Genomic DNA, 23,350 nt, shown 5'->3' with positions numbered 1-23,350 from the left:
ACCACCATCTGAAAGCGGTCTGCCGAGGAGGTTGGAGGATTCATCCTTCACCGCATTCCGCATGGATGCCGACGGATCTGTATGGTCTTACACCCTCTCAATTGACGAAGTTTATGTCGATTGAGATGAAATGAATTACTTCAATCTGAACGATCGATTAGTCTTGTCTGGATATAGATCATTGTTCAATCAATTGGCAGAACCATTCCCTATTATGTTGGTAGGATAACTACAAAGTATAGTCGTGTATGGATGGCTATTCTCGGGCACATGCAATTAGACTCTGGATATCCCGGTGGCGTGGCAGAATTCTCTGATCAAATAGTCAATAGTAATACCTATCATACCGATCCAGAAGATGTCTATCGAGATGGGGTTCTGGAAACACGGAGCTTGGCATCCACACTGGTTTGTCGAGGCCGAAAAAAAAAAATTGAAAGACCTTTAATTTGCCATCGGATGTTCGGAAGTCGACGAAAAGAAGGGAGTTTCCCCGGGTGGATTGAGCGAGAGATTACGGAACTCCTTGTTTTTGGTTCGGTTCACGGTCAACACGGGGAAATGGAGGTGTAGTTACTACTGGATAGTTAGAAGAAACCATTACTCTATGAATATGAAGATGTTGTTGATAGTTAATACAAATATGGATGACAAGTGTTATGAATAAATCCCGCAAGGTGCATAATTAATCTTCATTGTTCGAAAGAGCAGCCTGAAAAAAGAACCAGAATAATCTCGCAGTCTGGGTGGGAATCGGGAGATATCGGCTTTCGTTGCCTGGGCCAGCATTAGCGCCGGGTCGTTTTTCTTTTTTTTTTTCTTCCTCCCAAACAAGAAAGAAAGAGGGAACAAAAAAGGCAAATTAAAAGAATGAAAAAAATAAAAAATAAAAGATAATAGAAAAAAAGAAGAAAATTCAGAGGCCAGCAAAGCCAAAAAACCCCAAACCGAACCAAACCAAGAAAACGCAAGTCCCACGGTCATATCCCAAGCCCGCCTAAACCGGACTAGCGGCTCCGCTCGCTTCTTCCCGCTTACAAGAGCCCTTCGCTCGCTATTTTTTCATCCTCCCTTTCCCCTTCTTTTCTCTCTTTTTTTCTCCATCCCTTCTGAAGTGTCTTCTTCTTCCTGACACTCTCTTTCATCCCCATCTCCTCTCCTCTCCTCACCTTCCCTCATATCCTTTCACAGCAGTCAAAATGGCCGCCGGTGATGTTAACCAGGGCGAGAAGTCCGTCTTCGGCATGCCCGTAAGTTGCAATTGACACCCTCCTTCATCTGGCGACCTGGAAATCCGGGATCCCGCGCTCTCTCGACAAGAATCTCGATGGACCTCAAAGAGGTCATGGATGGATGGAGGTTGTTGAGCGGAGCGGGTCTCGAGTGGTTTCGAAGTCGTTGGATGCGGTTTTTCGATCGAATGGTATACTAATGAAAATTTTTTTCACAGGGATTCGTCGTCGACTTCATGAGTATGTCTACCCAATTTACTCTACTGATCGACGCGCAATGGAGACACGATTGGTGTCCATTGCAAATCGAATCAATTGCATATAACTACCCTTCCCTGGACTGTTACTAACGGATTCGCAGTGGGTGGTGTGTCCGCTGCCGTCTCCAAGACCGCTGCCGCCCCCATCGAGCGTATCAAGCTGCTCATCCAGAACCAGGTTGGTTATCCCATCTCCTCATTCTTGGTTTCCAAGCTCCGGAAAAGGAAGATGAGCCATCATTGCTGCCACGCTTAGACTGTTGGCGGGAACTGATCGGCCTCGTGAAGAATTTTCTGGGCCGAGACCCGGGCTTTCATCAAGATTGGTTATTAACAATTCCTCCAGGATGAGATGCTGCGCGCCGGTCGTCTCGACCGCAAGTACAACGGCATCAGCGACTGCTTCAAGCGTACTGCCGCCGCTGAGGGTGTCGTCTCCCTGTGGCGCGGTAACACCGCCAACGTCATCCGTTACTTCCCCACCCAGGCTCTGAACTTCGCCTTCCGTGATACCTACAAGTCGATGTTCTCCTACAAGAAGGAGCGTGATGGATACGCCAAGTGGATGATGGGTAACCTTGCCTCCGGTGGTGTATGTTTTCTGTCCCCTTGATGTTTCTGTCCAGAGAACTAACAGATATAGGCCGCTGGTGCCACTTCCCTCCTGTTCGTCTACTCCCTCGACTACGCCCGTACCCGTCTCGCCAACGACGCCAAGTCCGCCAAGGGCACTGGCGAGCGTCAGTTCAACGGTCTCGTTGATGTCTACCGCAAGACTCTGGCCTCCGACGGTATTGCCGGTCTCTACCGTGGTTTCGGTCCTTCCGTCGCTGGTATTGTTGTCTACCGTGGTCTGTACTTCGGCATGTACGACTCCATCAAGCCCGTTCTCCTGGTCGGCCCTCTCGAGGGTAGCTTCCTTGCTTCTTTCCTGCTCGGCTGGACTGTCACCACTGGTGCTGGTATCGCTTCTTACCCTCTGGATACCATCCGTCGCCGTATGATGATGACCTCCGGTGAGGCCGTCAAGTACAGCTCTTCCCTCGATGCTTTCCGCCAGATCGTCGCCAAGGAGGGCACCAAGTCCCTCTTCAAGGGTGCCGGTGCCAACATCCTCCGTGGTGTTGCCGGCGCTGGTGTCCTGTCCATCTACGATCAGGTCCAGCTCCTGCTCTTCGGAAAGCAGTTCAAATAGACGATTGATTCAGTTCAATTCGTTGAAAAGCGATGGGGAAGGGGATGATCGGCTTCTGGCGTAACTGCCAGTGGCTACTGTGGAAGAAGAATCTTTAGAAGAGATGTGTCAAGATAGTTATCTTGCGCATGCGCAGTGTGTCATTTTTTTCCTCGTGTACTAGTTGTACTTTACTGCCTGCAAGCTATTTCTTTTTCTCTGTATTCTTTTTTCTACCGGTGAACACGGTAATCGTAAATCATCCGTCGTAGGCTGAGCCAGATCATAAAACTCTGCACGCGGTCAGCACGCCATTCACATGACCGGTCACATGACAGTCCATCAATGACGTACGTCGATGGTCTCTGCACGGATATAGCTATAGAAGAGACAACCATAACGAACCTCAGTTCAACCACCATACCATCCAGATGACGACCCCTTCATCTCCGGACGCGCAGGCGTCTCACCCACGGACGTCCTCTCCTACCAAGACAGACCCAACTCCTACCTCCGCCGAGGCCACCACAGCTGAAGCCCCAGCTCCAGTCCCAGCGACAACTACTGCACCTCCACCCCCAGGACCCTCCCCAGCTACGACGTCCATCGCCGCAGAACCAGAGCCTCTCCCGTCTCTTCCAGAGCAGACTGCCCCTCCGCTGGCAGCAGCGGACCACCAAGCTAACCAGCTTCCGAACCCGACAACTACCACCACCGCCACGGAGACGACGTCGAGTACTTCCCCTCCTCTGCCGCAACCGGGTCCGACTGCCGTTCCTCCTACGTCTACGCCCACGCAGCAGGAGCAGGAGAAGACACCACACGCTCACCCCCCGGCTCCAGTACCAGCTCCGGCCCCAGCGCCAGCAGCCCCAATCCCAGCCGCAGCACCTACAACCCACAGCAGCTACAGTCCCAGCTACGGCAACTACAGCTCCCCCGCTCAAAATCTCAACCCCACTCCCAACCCCAACTACGGCTATAGCTACGGCTACAGCTACGGCACCGGCACCGGCACCGACACCACCCAAAGACACCCCTACGGTTCGCACCAACCAATAGCGCCCATAAAGACCGTGACTCCGCAAGGGTGGATTCCCCCTACCTCCGCTACAGACAGTTACAATACATCATACGGCAGGGAAGTGGACCAGTACCCGCAGGAAGAAGAAGGTATTCTCGGCACCGCGATGAGCTGGGCTCGTAGTGCGGGTGAAAAATTGGCGGATGTCGAGGCTGCTGTTTGGAAGAGGATAAATGATGCCCATGGGGATGGTGGGCCGGGGGATTCATCGAAGGAGTCTTGATATTCTATTTATCCGGGCTTTTCTTTCTTTCTTTTAGTTGATGCATGGGAAGTATGTACTATGTGGCTTTGGTATCTTTATTTGTTGGGCTCTGTTTGCAGTTTGGGTTGGTTTGGTTAGTTAGGTAGGGTCTACTAAAAACTTGGGTGTCTAGGTAAATTGGGTCTGGCTGGTTGGTTAAATGGTTACATGGATGGGTGGTTTTCAGGTTGTTCAGGCGTTTTCGATTGTGTCTTATTATAGTCCTTCATGGTTGCATGGCTCTAAACAACGCCTTTTAGTTTTCTTACTTACCTAACTGTAGTAACGTACTATCTATCTATCTGGCTTTAATCCATTAATCCATCAATCAAAGATCAAGTAAATTACTTCGTTCCTCAGCGAGAATCAAATCTAATACTGGATATAGTCTATCTATCTATCTAGGTATCTGCCTGGATGAATATAATCACTAACAGATAGATAGTCTATACGCATGATTTTATTTACACTGAAGACACAAACCATCATGAGTTGCGTTACCTGGTCAGTACAATGTCTTCTTTACTACCTACCTACCTGCCTTAGGTACTAGTAGTAGTAGCAATAGTAGTAGATGCTACGTATACGGATACTGGGGAAAGTCATACCTTATTAGGATTCATCTATCTTATCAGGTCCATACTTTGACGATGGATCTAGAGGGACTTCTGGTATATTGTGTGGAAACTGTCCGTTCGATCGGTGATTGTGGGCATTTTGTTGGTTATAATGTAATATGATATGAGAAGATAATGTAGGAGGTAGTATGGACAATCCTTCCTGTGTGTATGTGTGTATGTATGTACGCATGATGTATGCAACAATGCACACGGGCAAGTAAAATCAAAGCAAGAGGTATATAGTCTGCCCTGTCTCCGAGTTCCAGTCTCAGACAACACAGTCACGATCGTAAACATGAAAATGAATGGACAGAAATAAACATGCAACACTGGTATAAGTAGCCAGTCTGTATCAAACAGTTTCAAAAGAAGAGTGGGGAGTATAAAACGTAAAAGTAGAAGAAAACGCCAGTCATAATATAACCTAACCGAACCTAACCTAACTGTCCCATCCCAATCCAGCCCAATGCATGTGCCAGTCTGTCGAACCGGTCGACTTTTGTGTAGCTCTCGAATTACTAATATATGTCGTAGTCGAATGTAGAAAAGAAAAAGAAAAGAAAAGAAAACAGGCCGGCCGTTACAGACCTAATGGATGTGCCCAGAGGATACGATACCATCAGGCCAAGAATGATTACATCGATCCAAGTCGTAAGAGCGCCTCCGCTGCAGCGCGTTCACCGCCGTCGGGGAGAGAGAACCCCAGTTGTTGGATGGGGACCTTGAGTGGAGCGGATTTGGCGAGGGAGGATGAAGCGGGGCCGCCGCCCCGCAGTTGAGAGGACGGAGGTCGCTCGCCGTTGATAAAGAGACCACCCCCATTCAATGACTGCGCACGGAGCGCGTCCGCTCCGATCTGCGCCCAGTCTTCTTCGTCTGTGACGTCCTCTTCGCGGTAGTCGTCATCCGGAATGTCGTCGTCAGGCGCCTCCGACGAAGAGCAGTAGTCCCGTCCATCTCCATCTAGGGACATCTTGTCGGCCTCGTGGTCGAGCATGTCCTCGAGCATGGGGTCCTCCGTGTACGAGAAGACCGCCGAATCGCCCGTCACACTGGTCCCGTAAGGCTGCAGACTGTCCCGCTTGGTGGGAATCTGCATCCCGGGTCGAGGGTACGAGCTGGGAAAGCTGGATGGGGGCGACTCATTCGAGTGGTGGTGATCGCGCGCGGATTCGCCGTGGCGACGCGCATCCCAGCGACCCCAGCCAACCTTCTCGAAGATCACCTCGCCCGTCTCGTCTTGACCGCCTCGTTCCAGCGCGGCGACGACTAGCCGGCGCGCTTTGGCGGGCGGAATGCGCGAAAAGCCCGGGACGGAGGTCGTGAGGAATCCCGTGACGTGGCGGATCGCCAAGGGGCCATGCTGGCGCATGATCTCTGGCAGGTGGTGGCGAGCCAGCATCTCCGGGGTGATGGCACCGACGCTGTCCAGACCGGCAGCCGTCTCATGGGACGGCCCATGGCCGTCGGGGTGGGCGGCGGCGTCTCCCAGGTCGATGTCAGAGTCAAGCTGGGAGGTGGGCAGCGGTGGGGAGCCGGGAAGGTCCGCATCCCGACGCCGGTAGGCCTGAGGAGGAAGCGTGGGGGATATGGAGTTCGGAGGAGTAGGCAATAGGGTAGGATGGCCCGGACGGGTGGCGTCGTGACTGCCGGACACGAAGCCAGACCGGGGCTTGGGGATGTCGACCGAGGCGGTCTTGCCGGCCAGGGCCATGGCAATACTGGAGGTTGTCTGCGGAGCCATGATTGCGGATCGATGAAGGACGGAGGGACGATGTCAAGGGGTTGTGATGTCTAGTAGATTGGGTCTTGAAACTCAGGTGGCTAATTACCTAGATCGTCGATATGAGTCAGGGGACGAACCACGGAACGCATGACCTTAAGCCAACAAAGAACGGTGCGACCTGACAAAGAAAACCCCCCGAGGAGAACTGAATGGTTGAGACTTACTGCACCAGATTCCAAGGTTGTTGAGGAGGAGCGGTTTGGACGGTAGACACAGCAACAAAGACTGTGTCTCTATCAGGGAAGGGAAGAAATGCGATGCGATGCGATGCGATGCGACGCGCTACTGAGCGACTAGTATGTGATAAGACGCGACCGTCGGGAGGGAGACAGTCAAGTGATTTTCAGGAACGAGATGAGGAACTAGCAAGGAACAAACAACCAGGATGAACAATCGAAGGTGCAATCAACAGGATTTGATGATGGAGAGAAGGAGGAGGGAAGAAGTCAGAAGAAGAGAGGAGAGGAGGAAAGGCCAAATGGAAGGAGGGGAAGGGGGAAATGGAAGTAAGGAGGGAATGATGGCAGGTGATAATAATAGTATAGTATAGAGTAGAGTGATCCCCCTTTAGGACGGATTAGGGATGATTAGGGATGATTAGGGGAATGAGCAGTGAATGGAATGACTGTATTGACCATACAGGTATGTATATAGTATACCCCGTAGTAGAATCCTTGAATAGAGAAAGAGTCATTCAGCAGGGATTCTTCTTCTTATCTTCTTTCTCTCTATACTCCATCCTCTACTCCGTACACTATAATTATCTATAATCTCCGTCATAGTTATGCCCCAGCCGACCCAGTGTATCCAAACTTCTGTGGTTACAAGACCCATACGGGTATCGCGTGGTCTGCTTCATTGGCCCACAGTGGTCGGGCCCGCCCTGGACAGCCCCGGGAGGTACCGGAGCCACCGATCAGACTGTATGAGATTACCATACCATACCATCCCTTTCACTATCTATGGGAATAGTACGAAGTATCATTGAGTACAATTCAAGGCACGTGGGTGACCATAGACAACCCTCACTGGCCGCCTCTCTTTCTCCTCACTTTCCAACCTCTGCCTTTCTTCCCTTCCTTGGATTCTGCCTAACTTTATTTCTCTTCTATCCAAGGATGATTGAGATCATTCGCTGCATATGTGGTCAACTCCTTCTCTGATTTGTCCCTCGCCTCTTGTCATTGTATTGCACTTTAATCAGGTTGCAGATGCAGAGGGGTAACTTCCAATCAAATCCATGACTTTAGATACATGGAACAGACCGGGAACACCTGGCATCCGACAGACAGTTCTTGACCATCCGTTCTCGCACGGTCATCTAGGATCTACAAGTGGACATTCACCTAGACAGGAATGACTTCAGCCGAGGACTTGGCCGGGTCAGCGTGCCGTTTTCGTTTCCCCCCTCAGTCCGCATGGTCCTCGATGGTTCATTTCCTAAGGTTCTCAAGATAAGAAGACCCCCGGTGGGGACCGTCCGAGTGCGGGGGTCGCGGTCAGGGCGCAATCCCAATAATGCGCTTGACAAATCCCGGTGTGCGGAATAATCTACTATTCCTACGTACCTGGCTACCTACGGACTGTCTGTATTGTTCGGAGTATTCTATGCCGTTCCTGATTCCCAGCGAAATGGCGTGCTTCCATCATCCTGGTCAGATTATCAGGTACGTCATCCATGATGTTGGAGTATCACGGATGATTTATAGTTTTTGTGGGAAGAACAGAAACAAGGCAGGCAACAGGGAAGACGAACCCCCCACTTATTGGTATATGGCTCATCCACGTAGCCGCGGTCAACTGTTTGCCTGGGTAAGTATCGGGCGATGCCCCTCGCCCGATACCCGGTGGGGCCAACCGTTCGATGAGCCGACACTTTCGCAATACTCAACTATGCCAGTCGTTCGTTATACCCCAAAGCAGGTAGTAATTCCCTCACATTTACCCCAAATACTCATGGTAAGAAAATTAGCTAGCCTGTTTCTTGATGACTTGCGTAATGTTGGGCGTCCTACCGATGACTAAAGAGTAATCAATCGCTGCGTCCTCTCTTCTGTTGTCCTTTCCGCCGTCATGTCAACCAACCATGGTGGTTCTTCGGTCTGACGGCTGACAAACAGAATTCTATGTACTGGGACATAAGCCCTAAATCTTGCCTTGCCATGACATTCATTTCTCAGAAACAAAGCATAGCGACTGGAAAAACACTACAACGCAATACAATCCCACCAGCCACCTCCAACTCCAATGCAGCATCATGCCGCCTTTGCAATGAGTGACCAGCATGCACGTAACATGCAGCTGAACTGCAGGCACGGCCTTCCATATTCGGAGAAAGCCCGCGAGTGTCACTAGGTCCTTTCCAGCCCCCGGGGGACCAAGCTGGCCTTGATATTACTAAGTACCCTGCAAGTACACGAGAACTCGAAACTCTGACATACATACATACATACTGAGGTGGAGTCATCCTCGTCATCTTTTCATATCTTGGTTGAAAGGTGGGTCTTGATACCGGAGAACACTGGCGTGAGACTTGATGTTACATTAATTCGTCCTTTTCTCCTGCCCCTCTTCTATCCCCGGTGGCCTGGAGATAAGGATTCGTGCGGTATCAACTAGCTAACTACTAACAGTGTAGCACGGGCCACTCACACACAAGGCTGAATGGAGTATACGGCCCCATTTATGTAATGATATGGCCGTCATCCACGACTGTCTCGGCTGTTATTGCACATTATTAACTATCTACTTCTAGCCAATACCAACCCTCGAATTACATTGCTCAAAAACAGATATTGAATATTATAGATTATATCACTTGAGTTATATCTCTGTTCAGCGCACACCAGGAGAAGAAGGCAAGAACCCGACGCGAACAGGATATTCAGCACTTTTTGCTACAGCGCGTTTCAATCGCAAAGGAGTGCAGACACGCATCCCTAGGGAAAATTTCGCCATTCGTCTATCGTTCTGGAATCCCTCAATCATGTGCGCTAGAGGCCACAGCGGATGTGTCTCTTTTTCTACGCCCATGTCAGCTCGGACAAGAGCCAGCCACTCGGCCGTGGACTTCCCCTGAAGTCTGTACCCGAGACTTTCGAGGATGGACCAGATATCTCTCCACGTTATCCTGTCTGCGGGACACTTGGTGGCGTTCTTCTCTACGTTCTTACCTAGCGCTGCGTCGATGATCGCCGCCGCGGTGGTTGTAACGTCGGAAACGAATAGCCACCCGTCAGCGTCACGGGTGTTATACGCGCCTATTTTAATGCACGTCGCTACCAGTCGCCAGATATAGTCGCCGGTGTTGGACACGCCCTCGTCGGGTGTGCCGGTGACCCAGCCGGGGTTCAACACTGCGAGACGGCCAGTCTCGGATAGGTTGGACTGCGCTGCACGCCTAGCGACGGCTTCGGCAACGAGCTTCGTTTGGCTGTACGGAATTGCATCGGCGACTGAGAGCTTTTTCATCACGTCGGGCTCTTCGAGAGAGCTCCGTGGTCGACCGCCGGTGATATACAGAAATATCATGTAGGGTAGTCTGCTGGCGAGAAGCAGCAACTCTACGGTCGAGCCAACACTGGCTGCCTCTAGGACTTCGTAGCTTTTTGTCCAGTGCACTGTGGCGCCAGCGTGGATGATGATATTAGCCGCTTGGCCTCCAGCCAAAGAATCCAAGTGTTTTGGGTCAAGCCCTAGATTCGGCAGGGATAGGTCCCCCCCTCAGACGTCAAGATTTTCTGCATGGTGGTCTTCCCACCAGAGCGCTGTCACAGCCGTATCAATGGTGCGATATCTGGCTGCCTCATCGACCTCGCCGCGTACAAGGCTAGTCACCCACTTGACGTGGCGAAGTCCTAGGAGCTGGCGTAGGATTTGAGTGCCGATGAAACCGCTGGCGCCGGTTAAGAAAACGCTGAAGGTTTGATTGTCTTTGTTCATCAGCGGGTCATTTCTCGGGGAGCGACCATGGCTTGAAGTCTCGTGCCGGGCAGCCATAAGTCTCGCGTCATGTCGGTTGATCTCGGCCATGAGGTCAACTGAGGTCAATGTCGCAGTTGAACCATGCCCGGAAAGACACTTTTAGCAGCAGAGGCCTGGCAGTCTACTAGATACTGAGCGAGGCTCTTGATGCTGGTTACACCGCTCATTAGAAACCGCATGTGAACATGGACATGGAAATTCTGCGAGATGAAAGAAGCGAGTTCCATCATGTCTACCGAGTCGAGACCTGCGGACTGTAATGACACGTTCTTGAACCCAGCCGTTCCATTCTGGGATTCGTCTTTTCCAAATGAGACGTTTCGCCGGGTCCACGAAGGACGCAAGGAATGCATTTTCCGAGCCAGTGTGTACGCCGGCTGTTCAGTCTCCAATATTGGCTCGTCTAGGGGACACCCTTCGCCAAGGAACTGCTCAGACGTGTCCAACAACCTCTCTCGGTCAGCAGCACCGTCCGGCCGGTTTCGTGCAGCCGTCGCCGGTCTGTCTTTCCCGTGGCAGTGAATGGTAGCTCCAACACAGAAAGAAAAACTGCCGGCACCATGTAGCCCGGTAGGTGATGCGCGAGTTTCTTCTTGATGGTGGCCACCGTCGGATATTTCACGGGTGTGCAGGGCACTTCTTGGTCAGTTTGCGTGGCAGTCGTGCGTTCTTGAATGAAAAAGGCCGTTAGCACCGGTTTGGGATCCGTCTCCGCCCCAAGCACAATAACTTCAGCCGCAACCTGGGCCGCTCTTGACGGCATGCACTTCAAGATATGATGTTCAACCTCTTCGAGCTCAATGTGCTGTCCTCTGATTTTGGTTTGACCATCATTGCGGCCCACAAACGACAGACTTCCGTCTTCATTGTATCGCACCAGATCAGCCGTACTGTAAAGTCGACCACGACGCCCGGGTTGACCAATTGAACCTTCCAGAAGCCATTTAAGATCTTCTATGAATGCTTCAGCGGTCTTTCCTGGGTCATTCATAATAACCCTTTCCAACGAGCGGTCCCTCCAGGAGCAGTTCGCCGGTACATCCGGGGGGCAACAGGACGCTCTGGTCTTCTGGATCGACAATCCATGTTACGAGCCCCACACCCTTTCCTATCCGCATAGCCTCTTCAGCGCTGGCACTCAAAGAGTTGATAGTGCTAATTGGGGTGCGTTCAGCGGGTCCATATGTGTTGATAAAGTGGACGTTGTGTGGCCTCCATCGCTCGGCATCTCTGGCCGTGACCGGCTCGCCTAGTAAGATCAACGTCTTCAGACTTTTCAATGCTTCTGGATCGACCAGACGTGCCACCGTTGGAGTCAGATTTGCCATCGTGGGCTGCATGACCGAAATGATCTTGGTAAGGTCATTCTTGCATGTTTCTTCAAACGGAATGCACAGGCATCCTCTTGCAACAAGAGTAGCTATCACGTTGTGGACCGCGGCGTCAAAAGCATAAGACGCAAAATCCAAAACCCTAGACTCCCTCGTAAACCCGAGAAGGACGAGCTGGTGGTCAACAGCAGAGCAGAAGTTGACGTGTGTGACCAGTACGCCTTTGGGGGTCCCGCTACTGCCGGAAGTGAAGACTGCGTACATTATCTTCGACGATGGCTGCGACAATGCCGTGAAACTTGTAGCATGACCCGGGGCACGACGCTGGGCATGGCTTGGAGACTGCAGGAGATCTGGGCCAATTTAGACGACAATCTCCGATAGCTTTCGGCTCAAGCTCACATCGACGTGGGAGGATAGAAGCACCCGAGAGCCCACTTGGTAGATTATCGATCGTAGTCGGGGCTCAGGAAGCGACGGATCGAGCAACACAAAGCCTGCACCAAACTTCAGGACGCCAAGAATGGACACGACGGCCCATGCGGACTTCTCTAAGCATAAGGGTATCAGCAAGGAAATTGATAGTAAGTCACCACAGGTCGTGTACTCTCATGTATAGATGATAAAGTGTAGATAGATACCTGGATATGGCAACCTGTAGCTTCCACAAACACAATTACCTCCATGAATATCTGCCGTGATTTCTGACGAATACCACACATTCACTATCTTGCTGAGCATGGAGTCGCAAATCCAACAATCTACAACTGCCACCTCTCTACATAGGCACATCCCTTGTAGATCTAGCCCAACGCTTGACTTCCTCGCACAGACCCTATGCATGTTCTTCTCATGTTGGGTCTCCCTTGCATAAGTAACTCCTCGCCGAGATTGGCATCATGTCGTATCTACCGGCAATGACCCTGCACGCTCATTCGATCACCACTCGCCCAATCTCTGATAGGAACGAGTATATGATTCAGTTTGTTTTCTCTGTAGCCAGTCTCACCATCTCTCCAGTTCCTGGGGTTCTAATAGAGATTCGACTATGACTAGATTAGGATAGGGACACTGACCTACCTCTGCGTGGGAATTTGATATACGATGATGGGCTGTATCTAGGCAGGAGTCTATAGTAGTCTTTGGGATGTGACCACTGAAGATTTATCAGAGATCGCATAATATAGTCTCAGGGAATGGGTATCATTATAAGAGTAGGCACACTCATACATTTGTTAGAAATGTTCATACTCTGCAATATCACTTTACTACTCATGATTAGTTGGCTGAATGGGATCCTTGCTTAGCGCAGATGAATCTGCAGATCGATAGTTTTGCTTGGGGGCTGATTGTCTAATATTAAGTTCTTCAGTATTTCCATTGAGTCTATAGAATCTGATCTATTCACGAGTCATATAGACCACCTGGTTGTACAGTAGCTAATTCTTGATGGAAGGAAGTAGATCAACCCCATGATAACCAACTCGGTATATTAGAATCTTCAGATGGAAGGAACACAGACATATGTGCAAACTTGTCTACTGCCATGGATTTGAGACAGACAGAGACATGCATGATATAATCGATATGATCCCTATCAATGGGGATGATGATACGGATAGTGCAGGTTGAACATGAAATTGAGTACATTCCTCAAATAGATAAATAATAGTATCCAGTCCCGGTATCCGTCCTCATCTCACTCTAGATCCATTCCACTTCACCTTCGTCTCAGTCGAAGGGAGTGTGGTTAGTGGACTTTCTTCCTTTTTGCTTTCTCCCGTACGTGAACAAGAGATAAAGCATAAAGCGCCTATGCAGCAAAGCAGTGGGCAGTAAAACAAGGAAGACAAAGGTAAGAAGAGATGAAATGCACTTTTTTGTTTTCCTTTTTTTTCTTAATCATTAAGAGAGAAAAAAAAATAATTTCCTTTTCAATTCAGGTTCGGTTTTCAGTTTCCACATCGCATAATGCTGAGAGAGCAAAGTTAAAAAGAAAAAACTTTCAAAAACCGAATCTATTCGTCATCCTCCTCCTCCTCCTCGTCGACGGTGGTCTTGGCGATCCGGTCCAGATCCCGCTGGCCACTCTGCGAGATGCGGCGGCCGCCCTTGTCCTCGTCCTGCTCGAGCACGCCGATCTTCTCCAGAGACTGCATCACCTTGCGGTCGACGGACCCGGAGGCGTCGACGTGGTGGGCCGGGCGGGCACCACGGTTCTTGGTGGAGCCGTGGACCTTGCGCAGACGGCCAACACCGACGGTCTTGCGCACGTAGATGTGACGGGCGACGGCGGCGGCACGGACGTAGTACCTTGAATCTTGGTCAGTTGCTGCATTCATGAGATTTGATGTTGATCGAGGTGGCGGTCGTACCAGTCAGGATCCTGGGGAGGGAGCTCGTTGGAGGCGGAGGTCTTGACGGTATCGACCCAGCCTAGTAGTCGTTAGTACATATAACTCCCCTTGTGCAATTGCCGCAGATATAAAGGATGACATACCGGGGATGGGGAGCTTGCCCTGACGCTTCAGGAACGCCGAGTAGGCAGCAATGAACTTCTGCGCCTGTAGTGGAACGAAGATGTTAGCGTTTAAATGTCCCATATCAGATTTTGACCTGGACATGGACACCCGGATCCCCGATTCCCAGCAGTCGGCAGTCGGCAGATTTGGCAAATTCGATATTCGTACGGCGCTGGTCCCAACCGATCAGATCGGTCATCCAGTGCACGGCGCAGCATCGATGCAATGCACCGTGATCGTAGAGTCCATGTTCTCAAGTCCTGGTCGAGTCGCAAATCCTGCAGCGAAATCCACACGCAAGAATCGTAAAATAATCGCGTCATCCATGACCATTTTGAAAGAGCATCCAGTCGAATTCGACACTCCCATGTCGATGGATAACTATCCGTAAGGTTCCTCCGAAAGTAAGGTCTCGGAGTGAGCGAGATCAATCCTCTCTCACCATCCTTCAGTCGTCCCAACTTCCAATGTCGTTTCCTCGCGCATAAAAAAACCCGAGCGTCACAGCGTAGATGTACCGAATATCGAGTGGGAAAAGAATCTGCCAAATCTGTCCAAGCCGCCTGTCTGCCCGTTTCGTCCACGAGAAAGAAGATCCTGCCTGTCCAAGTCCAGTTCCGGGGGAGGTGTAAAAAGCAAGCAAGCAACTTACGTCCACATCGCGAACGGAGACACCACCCATTTTTGCGACTTGAGACCTCGAAGGTGAACGGAGGGGGCGAGTTGAGGGAGGGAGGGAGGCGGGAGGTGGGATGGGTGTCGTTGTCGTCGTTGAAGTCGGTCGGGGAGTCGGACGGAGGCGGCCTCGAAATTCGCACACAACAGAATAATCGATGGACTTTCTCGGTTGTGTGTCGGTTGCACGCTAGGCCGCTTTGGGTTTAGCTGTACCCTAACCTGTTTCCCCCTATTTGTGGTTTAGCGTATATGCCTGAGGCAGTCAATTTTATACACCAGTCCATATCGGGCTAGTCTCTTATGGTCACTGCTTCAGATACTATCCATCCATGTACTACGGAGTATGTACCATGTAGACTCCAGAACTTAGTATTAGAGATGATCATATTGTGTAAGGATATCATGTAATTCTATCATACAAAAAATATAGGCTCGCGTTTCGCTCGACCGCATCGCATCCAGTACGCGTTTATCAAAACAAAAAGGATATCATCAAGCAAACTACAAGGTCGGGGCCCGCTGCAACCCAACACAATACCGCACAAACAGCGTGTCCATAAAATGTCCGTGGCGGATGCCCGGTGGTCGCCGTCGCTCAAACTCGTCAATCGCCTCCTGCACACTATACCCGCACCGCTCGATCAGGTACGACACGAGCAAGAATCCCGTCCGGTTGAACCCGTAGTGGCAGTGGACGCCCACCACTGGACGCTTACGGTCCCCGGACTTTTCCATCTGCTCGGTGATTTCACTCTGGATTCGATCTACCAGAGCGATGAAATCCCGCGTCTCGTCGGGCGTCGGAGGGATCTTGGAGACGGTGGGGTGCTTGTGGTAGTGGATGCCGCCTCGTTCCAGCGAGGCCGGGTTGTACACCGGGTTCTCGTAACTGATGTCAATCACCGCGTAGATCTGGTCGTGGTACTTCTGCGCAAACAGTTGCGGATTATGCTCCTCGTCCACCTCCCGCAGCATCTTGAGAGCGACGAATGTGTCGGCGATCCGCTCCGAGACAGGTGGAACCTTCTGCCATTTGACCAGGTTCTTCACATCCCACTTGCCAGAAGTATTGAGATGCTGTAGCTGCCATCCCAGGCTGAGACGGTGGTCAACGTGTTTTCGGAGGAAGTCTTGGATGATCCCCGACAAAGTGCGATACGTCGCACGATCGTAGATCAGCGCGTGAGAGGCCGGTGCAGGGAGAACGACGGTCTTGACACAGCGTTTGGTCCGAACTGGCTTCGTTTCGGCCTGATGATCAGCATCCTTTTCCACACAGGATGCTGAAACATCGCCAGAGTCGGACTTTTGGTCGTGGACTTGGGACGCATCAGGAGCGCGGTGGGTGATGTCCTGGTCTTGGGACTTCGTATCTCCGAAAAAGTTGAGGATTTTCCGAAGCTCCCCAGGTTTCGTAACGGCGTCTGATTCTCCAGCCACAAGAAGCACAGGCAGAGTCACACCAGCCCAGATATCGCGCCCCGGAATACCGCCGGTCGGTTTACCACTGCTGTCGTATTCGGGAAGCGTCCCCCAAGCCATCCGTCTCCAGACCGCGGTCTTGCTCTGCTTATTGTACCGCACTTGGAGATGGCGGGTATCAGGATCGGCAGCGGCGCCAACAAGTCTATTGACGCTGGCACTATACAAGCCGCCCCGTCGATCCCAGCAACGCCAGATATCGAAGACAGGCCCTGGGATTTGAAGAAGACGGCGGAAACTCGTGACTTCCTTGGGGCTCGGAGGAGATGCGCGAGGGCAGACGGCGATCAGTCCCAGAATGTGTTGTTTCAGGTCCCCGCCTAATGACGAGGCGGAGGAGGCCAAAAGCGCAGACAACGAGCAGCCGAGACTATGAGCGATCAGGATCACGCCTTGCCCGGCCTCTTTATCACGGTGCTGATCAATGGAGGTGGCCAGTAGCTCCGCCATTGCATCGACCGTGTACGCATCCCACGAAGTCGGGGCGAAGTCCGACAGGCCACAACCGGGGAGGTCGATCCCAAAGCATGGGCCGACATTAGACAAGGTGGTAAGAAGGTGGTTGAACTGCGCCAAAGAGCCCCCGAGCCCGTGGACGAAAACCAACAACGGGATCGGGGTGGGTTTGGTTGGCAATTTGTCCATCTGTGGGTGGGGACGGTAGAATGTCCGGACAGACGGATAAGTAGCAACAGAGGTCGAATAGGACAGATACGAAGAGTGTTTCTTCAGTAAACCGGGGTCTGTATCGTGTGCTGATTGACGTCAGTCCGGCCGATGACAAGGATAGGAAGGAATCCCGACTCACCTTCTTCCGACTTCTCCTGATGGTGCGACGAGGCATCTTTTTCAGGGACCGTGCTATCTGTGCCAGGGCGCAGAGAGGTTTTGCTATCAAATTCTTCTTCGTCGGAGGAGGTTATTGTCTCTTCCGCAGAAGCCTTGGAATGGGTTCTCCGCAACCCGCGACGAAGCCGACTTCTTTCGTGAGACGGCCTGCCGAATCTCCGCCACGTCAACGAAGAAAAAAGCCCACACCCGGCCATGGCGAAGCAGAATGTGGTCAGAAACACTACTTTGGTCCAATTCACAGTTCCATCCTGACCAGCAGAGTAAAAGTAACGAGTGAAGGAGCTCCAATCACTGGGCGAGGGGAGAACAGCGGAGATCGGGTTCCAGGATCGTAGGATAGCACCGATATCTAAAGTTGGGCGAGATATGGCCGAGTTTAAAGGTGCACCAGAGGAGCCCATCGTAACAAGGACGGACGTGACAATAGTGTCCACGTCTATTAATAAGGCAGCGGTGAGATCTCCTTGCTGAAGAATAGGTTTGCGCCCTCACTGGGTTTCCAAGCCTAACGGCCAGCGTCAGGAGACCCTGTGGCGATGACGATCGATTCTGGAACGTGAGTCCAAAACCCTCACGGGACAGGATACCGAACGCTGTTTGGTGGGCGGATACAGCCTGACTCGATAGTGAGGCGGGAGGGCGGGTCGATCAGAGCGAAAGATATCCAAACCCCAGAGCATGAGCGTAAAACTGGGAATCCGGAGGACCTTGGGTTGTACCTCCTACCACGTCAGGTAGGTAGAGGTACCTTAGGTAGGTAGGCAGGCAGTAGGTCACTAGCAATCGAATCCGAATGCGCGTACGTCTTCTCTAGAAACTGAGCCAATGAGAGTAGAGAATCCAACACGTTGGTCTCCCGACTAGTTCTCCGCGCTCCCGGGAGATCTTACAGCTCCACACTTTCAATTGCAGTCACAACGCAAGCGTGGCCAGAACTATTGATTCTGTGGGATTTTGATGGGAAAAATGCGCGCGACGAACAGGCTTCAGCGGGTCGGCCACATGGACTAACTAAACCGCTATGTGGAAGTCAGTCATGAACAGATCCGGTAGGTCTGATGCCAATCAGGGGTGAGAATCCACGAAGAATGTGTCCAACATTCCACCGGATACGTACCGCAAAATGCCCAACAAGAAGGCCGCCTGTACTCTGTATCCCACGCTGTTGATAGGAGACGGCCGGGGTTGCCTATTTTATATGTATCCCGACGGCAGAATTTCACTGCGGAAAAAGCCGGATGACGATGTTGTGCAACCCGCAACGAAAATTCCGATCCGGGACCAATTGTTGGACGGAAATTGTGAGAGTCAAAAGGTGAAGTTAGATGTCAAGATTGTAACTACCTAGGCACGTACGTTGGAAGATCAATCCATCTGCAGCCGTGCAAATCGCAGGAAATCGCAGCGTGGAGAATGGAGAGAAAGAAAGAAGAAGGCGGCATGATTGACCCGCGCGGATGACTCATCCGCCCATCATGTGACATCATACATACTATGGGCATTGTTGACTCCATCTCCATTGTCTTCTCGACAGCATTACTACTCTTCTTCTACGTGCGATGGGATTATTATGTATTGGATTTCTAACACAGTCTAAGCTGCTACTCGACTCATCTCTGGCCAAAGTTCATGGAGACAGGTAGAGCCTGATTGAATATACGAGTAGTGAGCTACTACTGGCTGAAGTGACTGTGGTTAACACCCAATGTGATCGTTCTAGGTACATTGGATTAGACCTGTCAAGAATTTGCAGAGTCTACAGATCTTTTCTAACTGTCGGGATATTTTCCACACTAAAAGACAATTAATACGATGGTTGTGGGCATCGAGATTCTGCAGCCACCGAAAAGCGTTCGTATTCGGTAAAAACAACTCAGGAGCCCAGCAGTGGTATGCGGCTATGATGCCCAAAGAGCCAGTGTCAGCCGCAAATTAGATTGACCATCTCGTTCGTCCTCACGGTCAAGAGCAGACTTCACCAAAAATGGACGGTGAAGTGACACCTGCAGCAATTAGGGCGGCAGATGAGGTTACGGGAACCCAGAATCTTGCAGATGAGATGAATCAAACCCAATAGGAATTTAGCCTCATGCGGCATCCTATAGTGGCTCTGATCTGGACTCCAGTCTCCGAGAGACGTCTGACCTCAGACTTTAGCGAGTTTATGATGATAGTATATCAAGCCCAGTACCGATATAAACTGCAACAGTTCTCTGGTTCATCAAAGTGTCTCTCCAACAATCTCGTAACCATCTGCTGCACCATGTGGGCAGCATTTCTCTTCTATGGAGCAATTGTCTCCGCCAAGCCTGGTGTGTATGATTACTGCTACTGCAGTGCCAATGCTAACGTCGAAATATCCAGTCCTCCCCCGAGATGGGATAGACACCTGCACAACCTCTTCGACCAGCAGCCAATGGCTCCATACCTGTGACACGACACTCTTCTGGCCCACCTCGACCGACTACTACTATGGCCCAACCACTGGCGCCTCGGCCTCGGCCGTCCTCTGCAACGCCGAATGGGTCGAGTACGACGGCCGCGCCAGCGAGCTCACCTCGCTGGGCGCCACATCGACCTCTACGATCTACAAACCCTATCCGACCAGCACCGGAGCCTGCAATACCAAGGTCTGGGGCGAAGGGTGGCACGACACGCACACTGGCCCAGTGACCACCCTCTGCGACAATATCCCACGCGCTCTGGGTCCTCGCGAAACTCTCACGTCCTTCTGGCCTGGCACGGGCCCATGCAGCACGTTCCAAACGACAGACAGCAACACCAAACCCGTCTACCGCTCGCCTGATCCAGCCCCTTCCTGCAGTCTCAACACCCAAGACTGCATCGCCATCTGGTCCACATATTCCTCTCTCTCTTCCGCCTACCACAGCGCCGTCCCGACGCCCCCACCGGGCGACACAAACAGTCCGATCCGCCCGACTAGCTGCCCCTCAACCAGCCGAAACTACACCGTGGACGACCCCTGCACAAACTGCCACTACCTTCCCGGCGACGCTACTCTCTTCTACTGGCCCGTCTCCACCGTCTCAGGCGACCTCTGCTCCCAGACCGGCACAACCATCCCAGCGACGCCCACCGGGACCGGCCCGAACACAGCCGTCATCAACGGCAACACCTTCGTCTCCCCCACCATCTACGTCTCCTTCACCAGCATCTACGCCCGCAGCAACATGCGCGCACACCCGGGCGGCTCCTGCGGCGGCGAGCACGAAAACGTCATCATCTCCGTCGAGCCCGACGCCATCTCGTCCTACCGCGGCCACCGCAACGCCAAGTACCCCATAATTGGGACCGCCTTCCCCTTCAGCTACGACGAGTTCCAGCTGCACCAGGTAGGCAACTACTCCATGCCACTCATCCCTTGGGACAAGTACGAGGGCGGAGGTCAGTGTCCCGTGGGCACGTCTTGCACGCTGGTCAGGGACGATTATCGGCCTCACATGGGTATCCCCAAGGGCGTTATGACCCAGATTGATGAGCGCTGGACCGCGTGTCATCGGTCTTGGTATATCCCGCCTGTGAGCATGGTACCGCTGATTGGGGAAGGCAGCTGGAGTGGGAAGGCGGTGCCAACCGGGACTGGGAATGAGGAGGTTGCTGTTGCAGCTGTGCCTGAGTCTGTGGGTGCGGCGCCTACACCTAAGGAGACGGGAGCCGACTGGTAGTCTCTCTCTCTCCCTCTCTCTCGGCCTCTCGTGGGAGTGTGTGTCCATGATAAATATGATAGTGGATATGAAAAACGGTGCTAGTAAAACCAAATGAGACACCCAATCCTTTTCCTAAAAAAGATCCGTCATCGCCCCCGTCGACGCATCCCCCACCAACCGCGCATACTTAGCCAACACCCCCCGCGTAACATGCGGCACAGGCGGCTTCCACTCGCGCATCCGCTGCTGCAACTCCTCATCCGACACGTCCATAGAGATCGAGTTCGTCTTCGCATCGATAGTAATCATATCCCCATCGCGCACCACCGCCAGGGGCCCACCCACCGCCGCCTCCGGCACAATGTGCCCAACAATAAACCCATGGCTAGCCCCGGAGTACCGCCCGTCCGTGATAAGCGCCACATTCGTCAACTTGGCCCCCATGAGCGCCGCGCTGGCCTTCAACTGCTCAGGCATCCCCGGCCCACCCTTCGGCCCCTCATACCGCACAATAACCACCAGGTTCTCCCCGCGCGGAATCCGCCCCTGGTCCAGCGCCTCGTTCAGCCTCCACTCCTTATCGAAGACCCTCGCCCGCCCCGTAAACGACAGTCCCTCCTTGCCCGTGATCTTCGCCACCGCGCCCCCCGGCGCGAGGTTCCCCCGCAGAATCTGCAAATGGCCTGTGGCCTTGATCGGCTGGTCCAGCGGCCGGATGATCACCTGGTCGGCCGGCAGCGACGGGAACGCCGCTACGTTCTGCGCCAGCGTCCGCCCCGTCACGGTCGGGATGTCCCCGTCCAGCAGCCCCGCTGCGACCAGCAGCTTCTGCACGGACGGGATGCCCCCGATGTCGTACAGGTCCGCCATGTAGTACTTCCCGCTGGGAGCTAGGTCCGCGATGAAGGGGATCTTGTCGCTGACGCGCTGGATGTCGTCCAGTGTGAGCTCGACGCCGGCTGTGCGCGCCATGGCCAGGAAGTGCAGCACGCCGTTGGTGCTCCCGCCGAGCGCCATCGTTATGACAAGCGCGTTCTCGAATGACCGCTTGGTCAGCAGGTCGCGCGGCCGGATGTTCTGCTCCATGCACACGCGGATCGCGTCTGCTGCCTTGGCGCACTCGCGCATCTTGGATGGCGATGACGCGGGCGTCGATGATGATCCCGGTAGGGAGAGACCCATCGACTCGATGGCAGTCGCCATCGTGTTCGCAGTGAACATCCCGCCGCAGGCACCTGCCGTCGGACACGCGTGTCGCTCCAGGTCGTCCATGATCTCGTCGGCGCTCTTGCTAGTGTCGCCGCCGTCGTCGGTCGGCTGGCGGAGGGTTCCGTAGGCGTATGCGCCGGCGGCTTCGAAGCAGCTCGACACGTTGATCGGCTTGCGCAGGAGGTTCGAGTAGCCGATTTGGATGGTGCCGCCGTAGATCATGATCGAGGGCCGGTTGTGCCGCGCCATACCCATCACCACGCCTGGCATGTTCTTGTCGCAGCCTGGGATCGCGATGCAGGCGTCGTGGTATTGCGCGCAGGTCACGCTTTCGATGCTGTCGGCGATGATTTCGCGTGTTTGGAGCGAGAATCGCATTCCTTGGTACGTTGGTATCTGTCAGCTGACCTTTCTTGCGTATAGAAGGGTAAGTGCTATGTGGAGTTGGCTTGGGGTCATTACCCTCGCTCCCCATCGTGATCGCATCCGATACCCCGATGGTGTTGTACTGCCATCCGATCATGCCGTTATCTGTGATCGCCTTCTTGGTCGTCTTCCCCAGGTCCAACAGGTGCATGTTGCATGGGTTGCCCTCCCACCACACCGACGCGACGCCAACCTGGGGGCTCGTGGCCATGGCTTTCTGGTCGGGGACGCCGGCCGCGTAGAGCATTGCCTAGGATATGCTTAGCAACGGCCAGTAGATATATGAAAATAAAGAAATAAACATCGCAAGATAAAAAGACAGCAATGACCAACCTTCGCGCCGGGAAAATCATGACCCCGCGTGATATGCGACGAATACCGGTTCAAGGCGGGCGTGCCATCCTCGTTCTTTGCGCCGTCCGGAAGACAGGGAAACTCGAGGTACTTGGCTTCCCCGAGGGTGCTGGACACTGCGGGCTGGGAGGGATCCATGATAGTAATCCGTTTAGTTGTGAGGAAATGAATGAATCGGCTGGACTTGGTGGGAGAAAGCAAAGAGAAAGAGAGAGGGGTGGAATTAAAGCCCCGCGCCCGGATGACGACCGGTCGGTGAACTCGGCGTGTAGTCCGTTGCGGGGAGGAATAACCTCGGAGAGAACCTGTTGTCAATTCAGATGCTGTGATTTGCGGGTGTTCCTTGATCCAGTGGTTGAAGTGGGGAATGACCAGTCAGTCATAGTATAGGGATTATTGAGGTAGTGGGGAAGTTGTGATGCTTCCATTTACTCGACTGGCTAC

The 23,350-nt window shown here is 52.7% G+C and overlaps 10 protein-coding genes across 10 annotated transcripts; 4 read left to right on the top strand and 6 right to left on the bottom strand.

Annotated features, from left to right (window-relative positions):
• The first annotated feature begins 891 nt into the window (after positions 1-891).
• BDW47DRAFT_98892 (putative mitochondrial ADP,ATP carrier protein (Ant)) lies at positions 892-2,890 on the top strand. Its single transcript, XM_024820756.1, has 5 exons — positions 892-1,250; positions 1,451-1,472; positions 1,594-1,670; positions 1,839-2,084; positions 2,136-2,890. Exons 1-5 carry the CDS (start codon positions 1,200-1,202, stop codon positions 2,685-2,687), a joined length of 948 nt encoding a protein of 315 aa, XP_024675982.1. The 5' UTR covers positions 892-1,199; the 3' UTR covers positions 2,688-2,890.
• Positions 2,891-3,070: 180 nt separating this feature from the next.
• BDW47DRAFT_98891 (uncharacterized protein) lies at positions 3,071-4,262 on the top strand. The gene has a single exon (XM_024820755.1). The coding sequence runs from the start codon at positions 3,098-3,100 to the stop codon at positions 3,971-3,973; it is 876 nt and encodes a 291-aa protein (XP_024675981.1). The 5' UTR covers positions 3,071-3,097; the 3' UTR covers positions 3,974-4,262.
• A 474-nt stretch (positions 4,263-4,736) lies between these two features.
• On the bottom strand, positions 4,737-7,099 carry BDW47DRAFT_98890 (uncharacterized protein). The gene is made up of 2 exons (XM_024820754.1): positions 6,565-7,099; positions 4,737-6,446 (listed from the first exon to the last, which is right to left on the bottom strand). Exon 2 carries the CDS (start codon positions 6,356-6,358, stop codon positions 5,249-5,251), a length of 1,110 nt encoding a protein of 369 aa, XP_024675980.1. The 5' UTR covers positions 6,359-6,446; positions 6,565-7,099; the 3' UTR covers positions 4,737-5,248.
• Positions 7,100-7,741: 642 nt separating this feature from the next.
• On the top strand, positions 7,742-8,890 carry BDW47DRAFT_43306 (uncharacterized protein). Its single transcript, XM_024819024.1, has 3 exons — positions 7,742-8,067; positions 8,128-8,359; positions 8,521-8,890. Exons 1-3 carry the CDS (start codon positions 7,919-7,921, stop codon positions 8,677-8,679), a joined length of 540 nt encoding a protein of 179 aa, XP_024675979.1. The 5' UTR covers positions 7,742-7,918; the 3' UTR covers positions 8,680-8,890.
• A 345-nt stretch (positions 8,891-9,235) lies between these two features.
• On the bottom strand, positions 9,236-10,432 carry BDW47DRAFT_122408 (uncharacterized protein; the record flags this gene model as incomplete). Its single annotated transcript, XM_024815832.1, has 2 exons — positions 9,236-10,004; positions 10,161-10,432. The coding sequence occupies 2 exons, from the start codon at positions 10,430-10,432 to the stop codon at positions 9,236-9,238; spliced, it is 1,041 nt and encodes a 346-aa protein (XP_024675978.1).
• Positions 10,433-10,787: 355 nt separating this feature from the next.
• BDW47DRAFT_122407 (uncharacterized protein) lies at positions 10,788-12,456 on the bottom strand (the record flags this gene model as incomplete). Its single annotated transcript, XM_024815831.1, has 5 exons — positions 10,788-11,189; positions 11,276-11,338; positions 11,392-12,057; positions 12,118-12,266; positions 12,396-12,456. 5 exons carry the CDS (start codon positions 12,454-12,456, stop codon positions 10,788-10,790), a joined length of 1,341 nt encoding a protein of 446 aa, XP_024675977.1.
• An 887-nt stretch (positions 12,457-13,343) lies between these two features.
• On the bottom strand, positions 13,344-15,024 carry BDW47DRAFT_98886 (40S ribosomal protein eS19). The gene is made up of 4 exons (XM_024820753.1): positions 14,890-15,024; positions 14,216-14,279; positions 14,091-14,151; positions 13,344-14,028 (listed from the first exon to the last, which is right to left on the bottom strand). The coding sequence occupies exons 1-4, from the start codon at positions 14,917-14,919 to the stop codon at positions 13,734-13,736; spliced, it is 450 nt and encodes a 149-aa protein (XP_024675976.1). The 5' UTR covers positions 14,920-15,024; the 3' UTR covers positions 13,344-13,733.
• A 392-nt stretch (positions 15,025-15,416) lies between these two features.
• On the bottom strand, positions 15,417-17,443 carry BDW47DRAFT_115162 (RNA 5'-triphosphatase domain-containing protein; the record flags this gene model as incomplete). The annotated part of the gene is made up of 2 exons (XM_024814767.1): positions 15,417-17,152; positions 17,206-17,443. The coding sequence occupies 2 exons, from the start codon at positions 17,441-17,443 to the stop codon at positions 15,417-15,419; spliced, it is 1,974 nt and encodes a 657-aa protein (XP_024675975.1).
• Positions 17,444-19,504: 2,061 nt separating this feature from the next.
• BDW47DRAFT_132338 (uncharacterized protein) lies at positions 19,505-20,935 on the top strand (the record flags this gene model as incomplete). The annotated part of the gene is made up of 2 exons (XM_024817529.1): positions 19,505-19,561; positions 19,614-20,935. The coding sequence occupies exons 1-2, from the start codon at positions 19,513-19,515 to the stop codon at positions 20,933-20,935; spliced, it is 1,371 nt and encodes a 456-aa protein (XP_024675974.1). The 5' UTR covers positions 19,505-19,512.
• A 70-nt stretch (positions 20,936-21,005) lies between these two features.
• On the bottom strand, positions 21,006-23,240 carry ilv3B (putative mitochondrial dihydroxy acid dehydratase). The gene is made up of 3 exons (XM_024820752.1): positions 22,886-23,240; positions 22,589-22,802; positions 21,006-22,506 (listed from the first exon to the last, which is right to left on the bottom strand). Exons 1-3 carry the CDS (start codon positions 23,042-23,044, stop codon positions 21,050-21,052), a joined length of 1,830 nt encoding a protein of 609 aa, XP_024675973.1. The 5' UTR covers positions 23,045-23,240; the 3' UTR covers positions 21,006-21,049.
• Between the last annotated feature and the right edge of the window lie 110 nt (positions 23,241-23,350).

The sequence above is a fragment of the Aspergillus candidus genome, assembly GCF_002847045.1.
Source record: "Aspergillus candidus strain CBS 102.13 unplaced genomic scaffold BDW47scaffold_3, whole genome shotgun sequence".
Classification (NCBI taxonomy): Eukaryota; Fungi; Ascomycota; class Eurotiomycetes; order Eurotiales; family Aspergillaceae; genus Aspergillus; species Aspergillus candidus.
The sequence above is the reverse complement of the archived record's forward strand: the minus strand, read 5'-3'. Positions and strand labels throughout refer to the sequence as shown.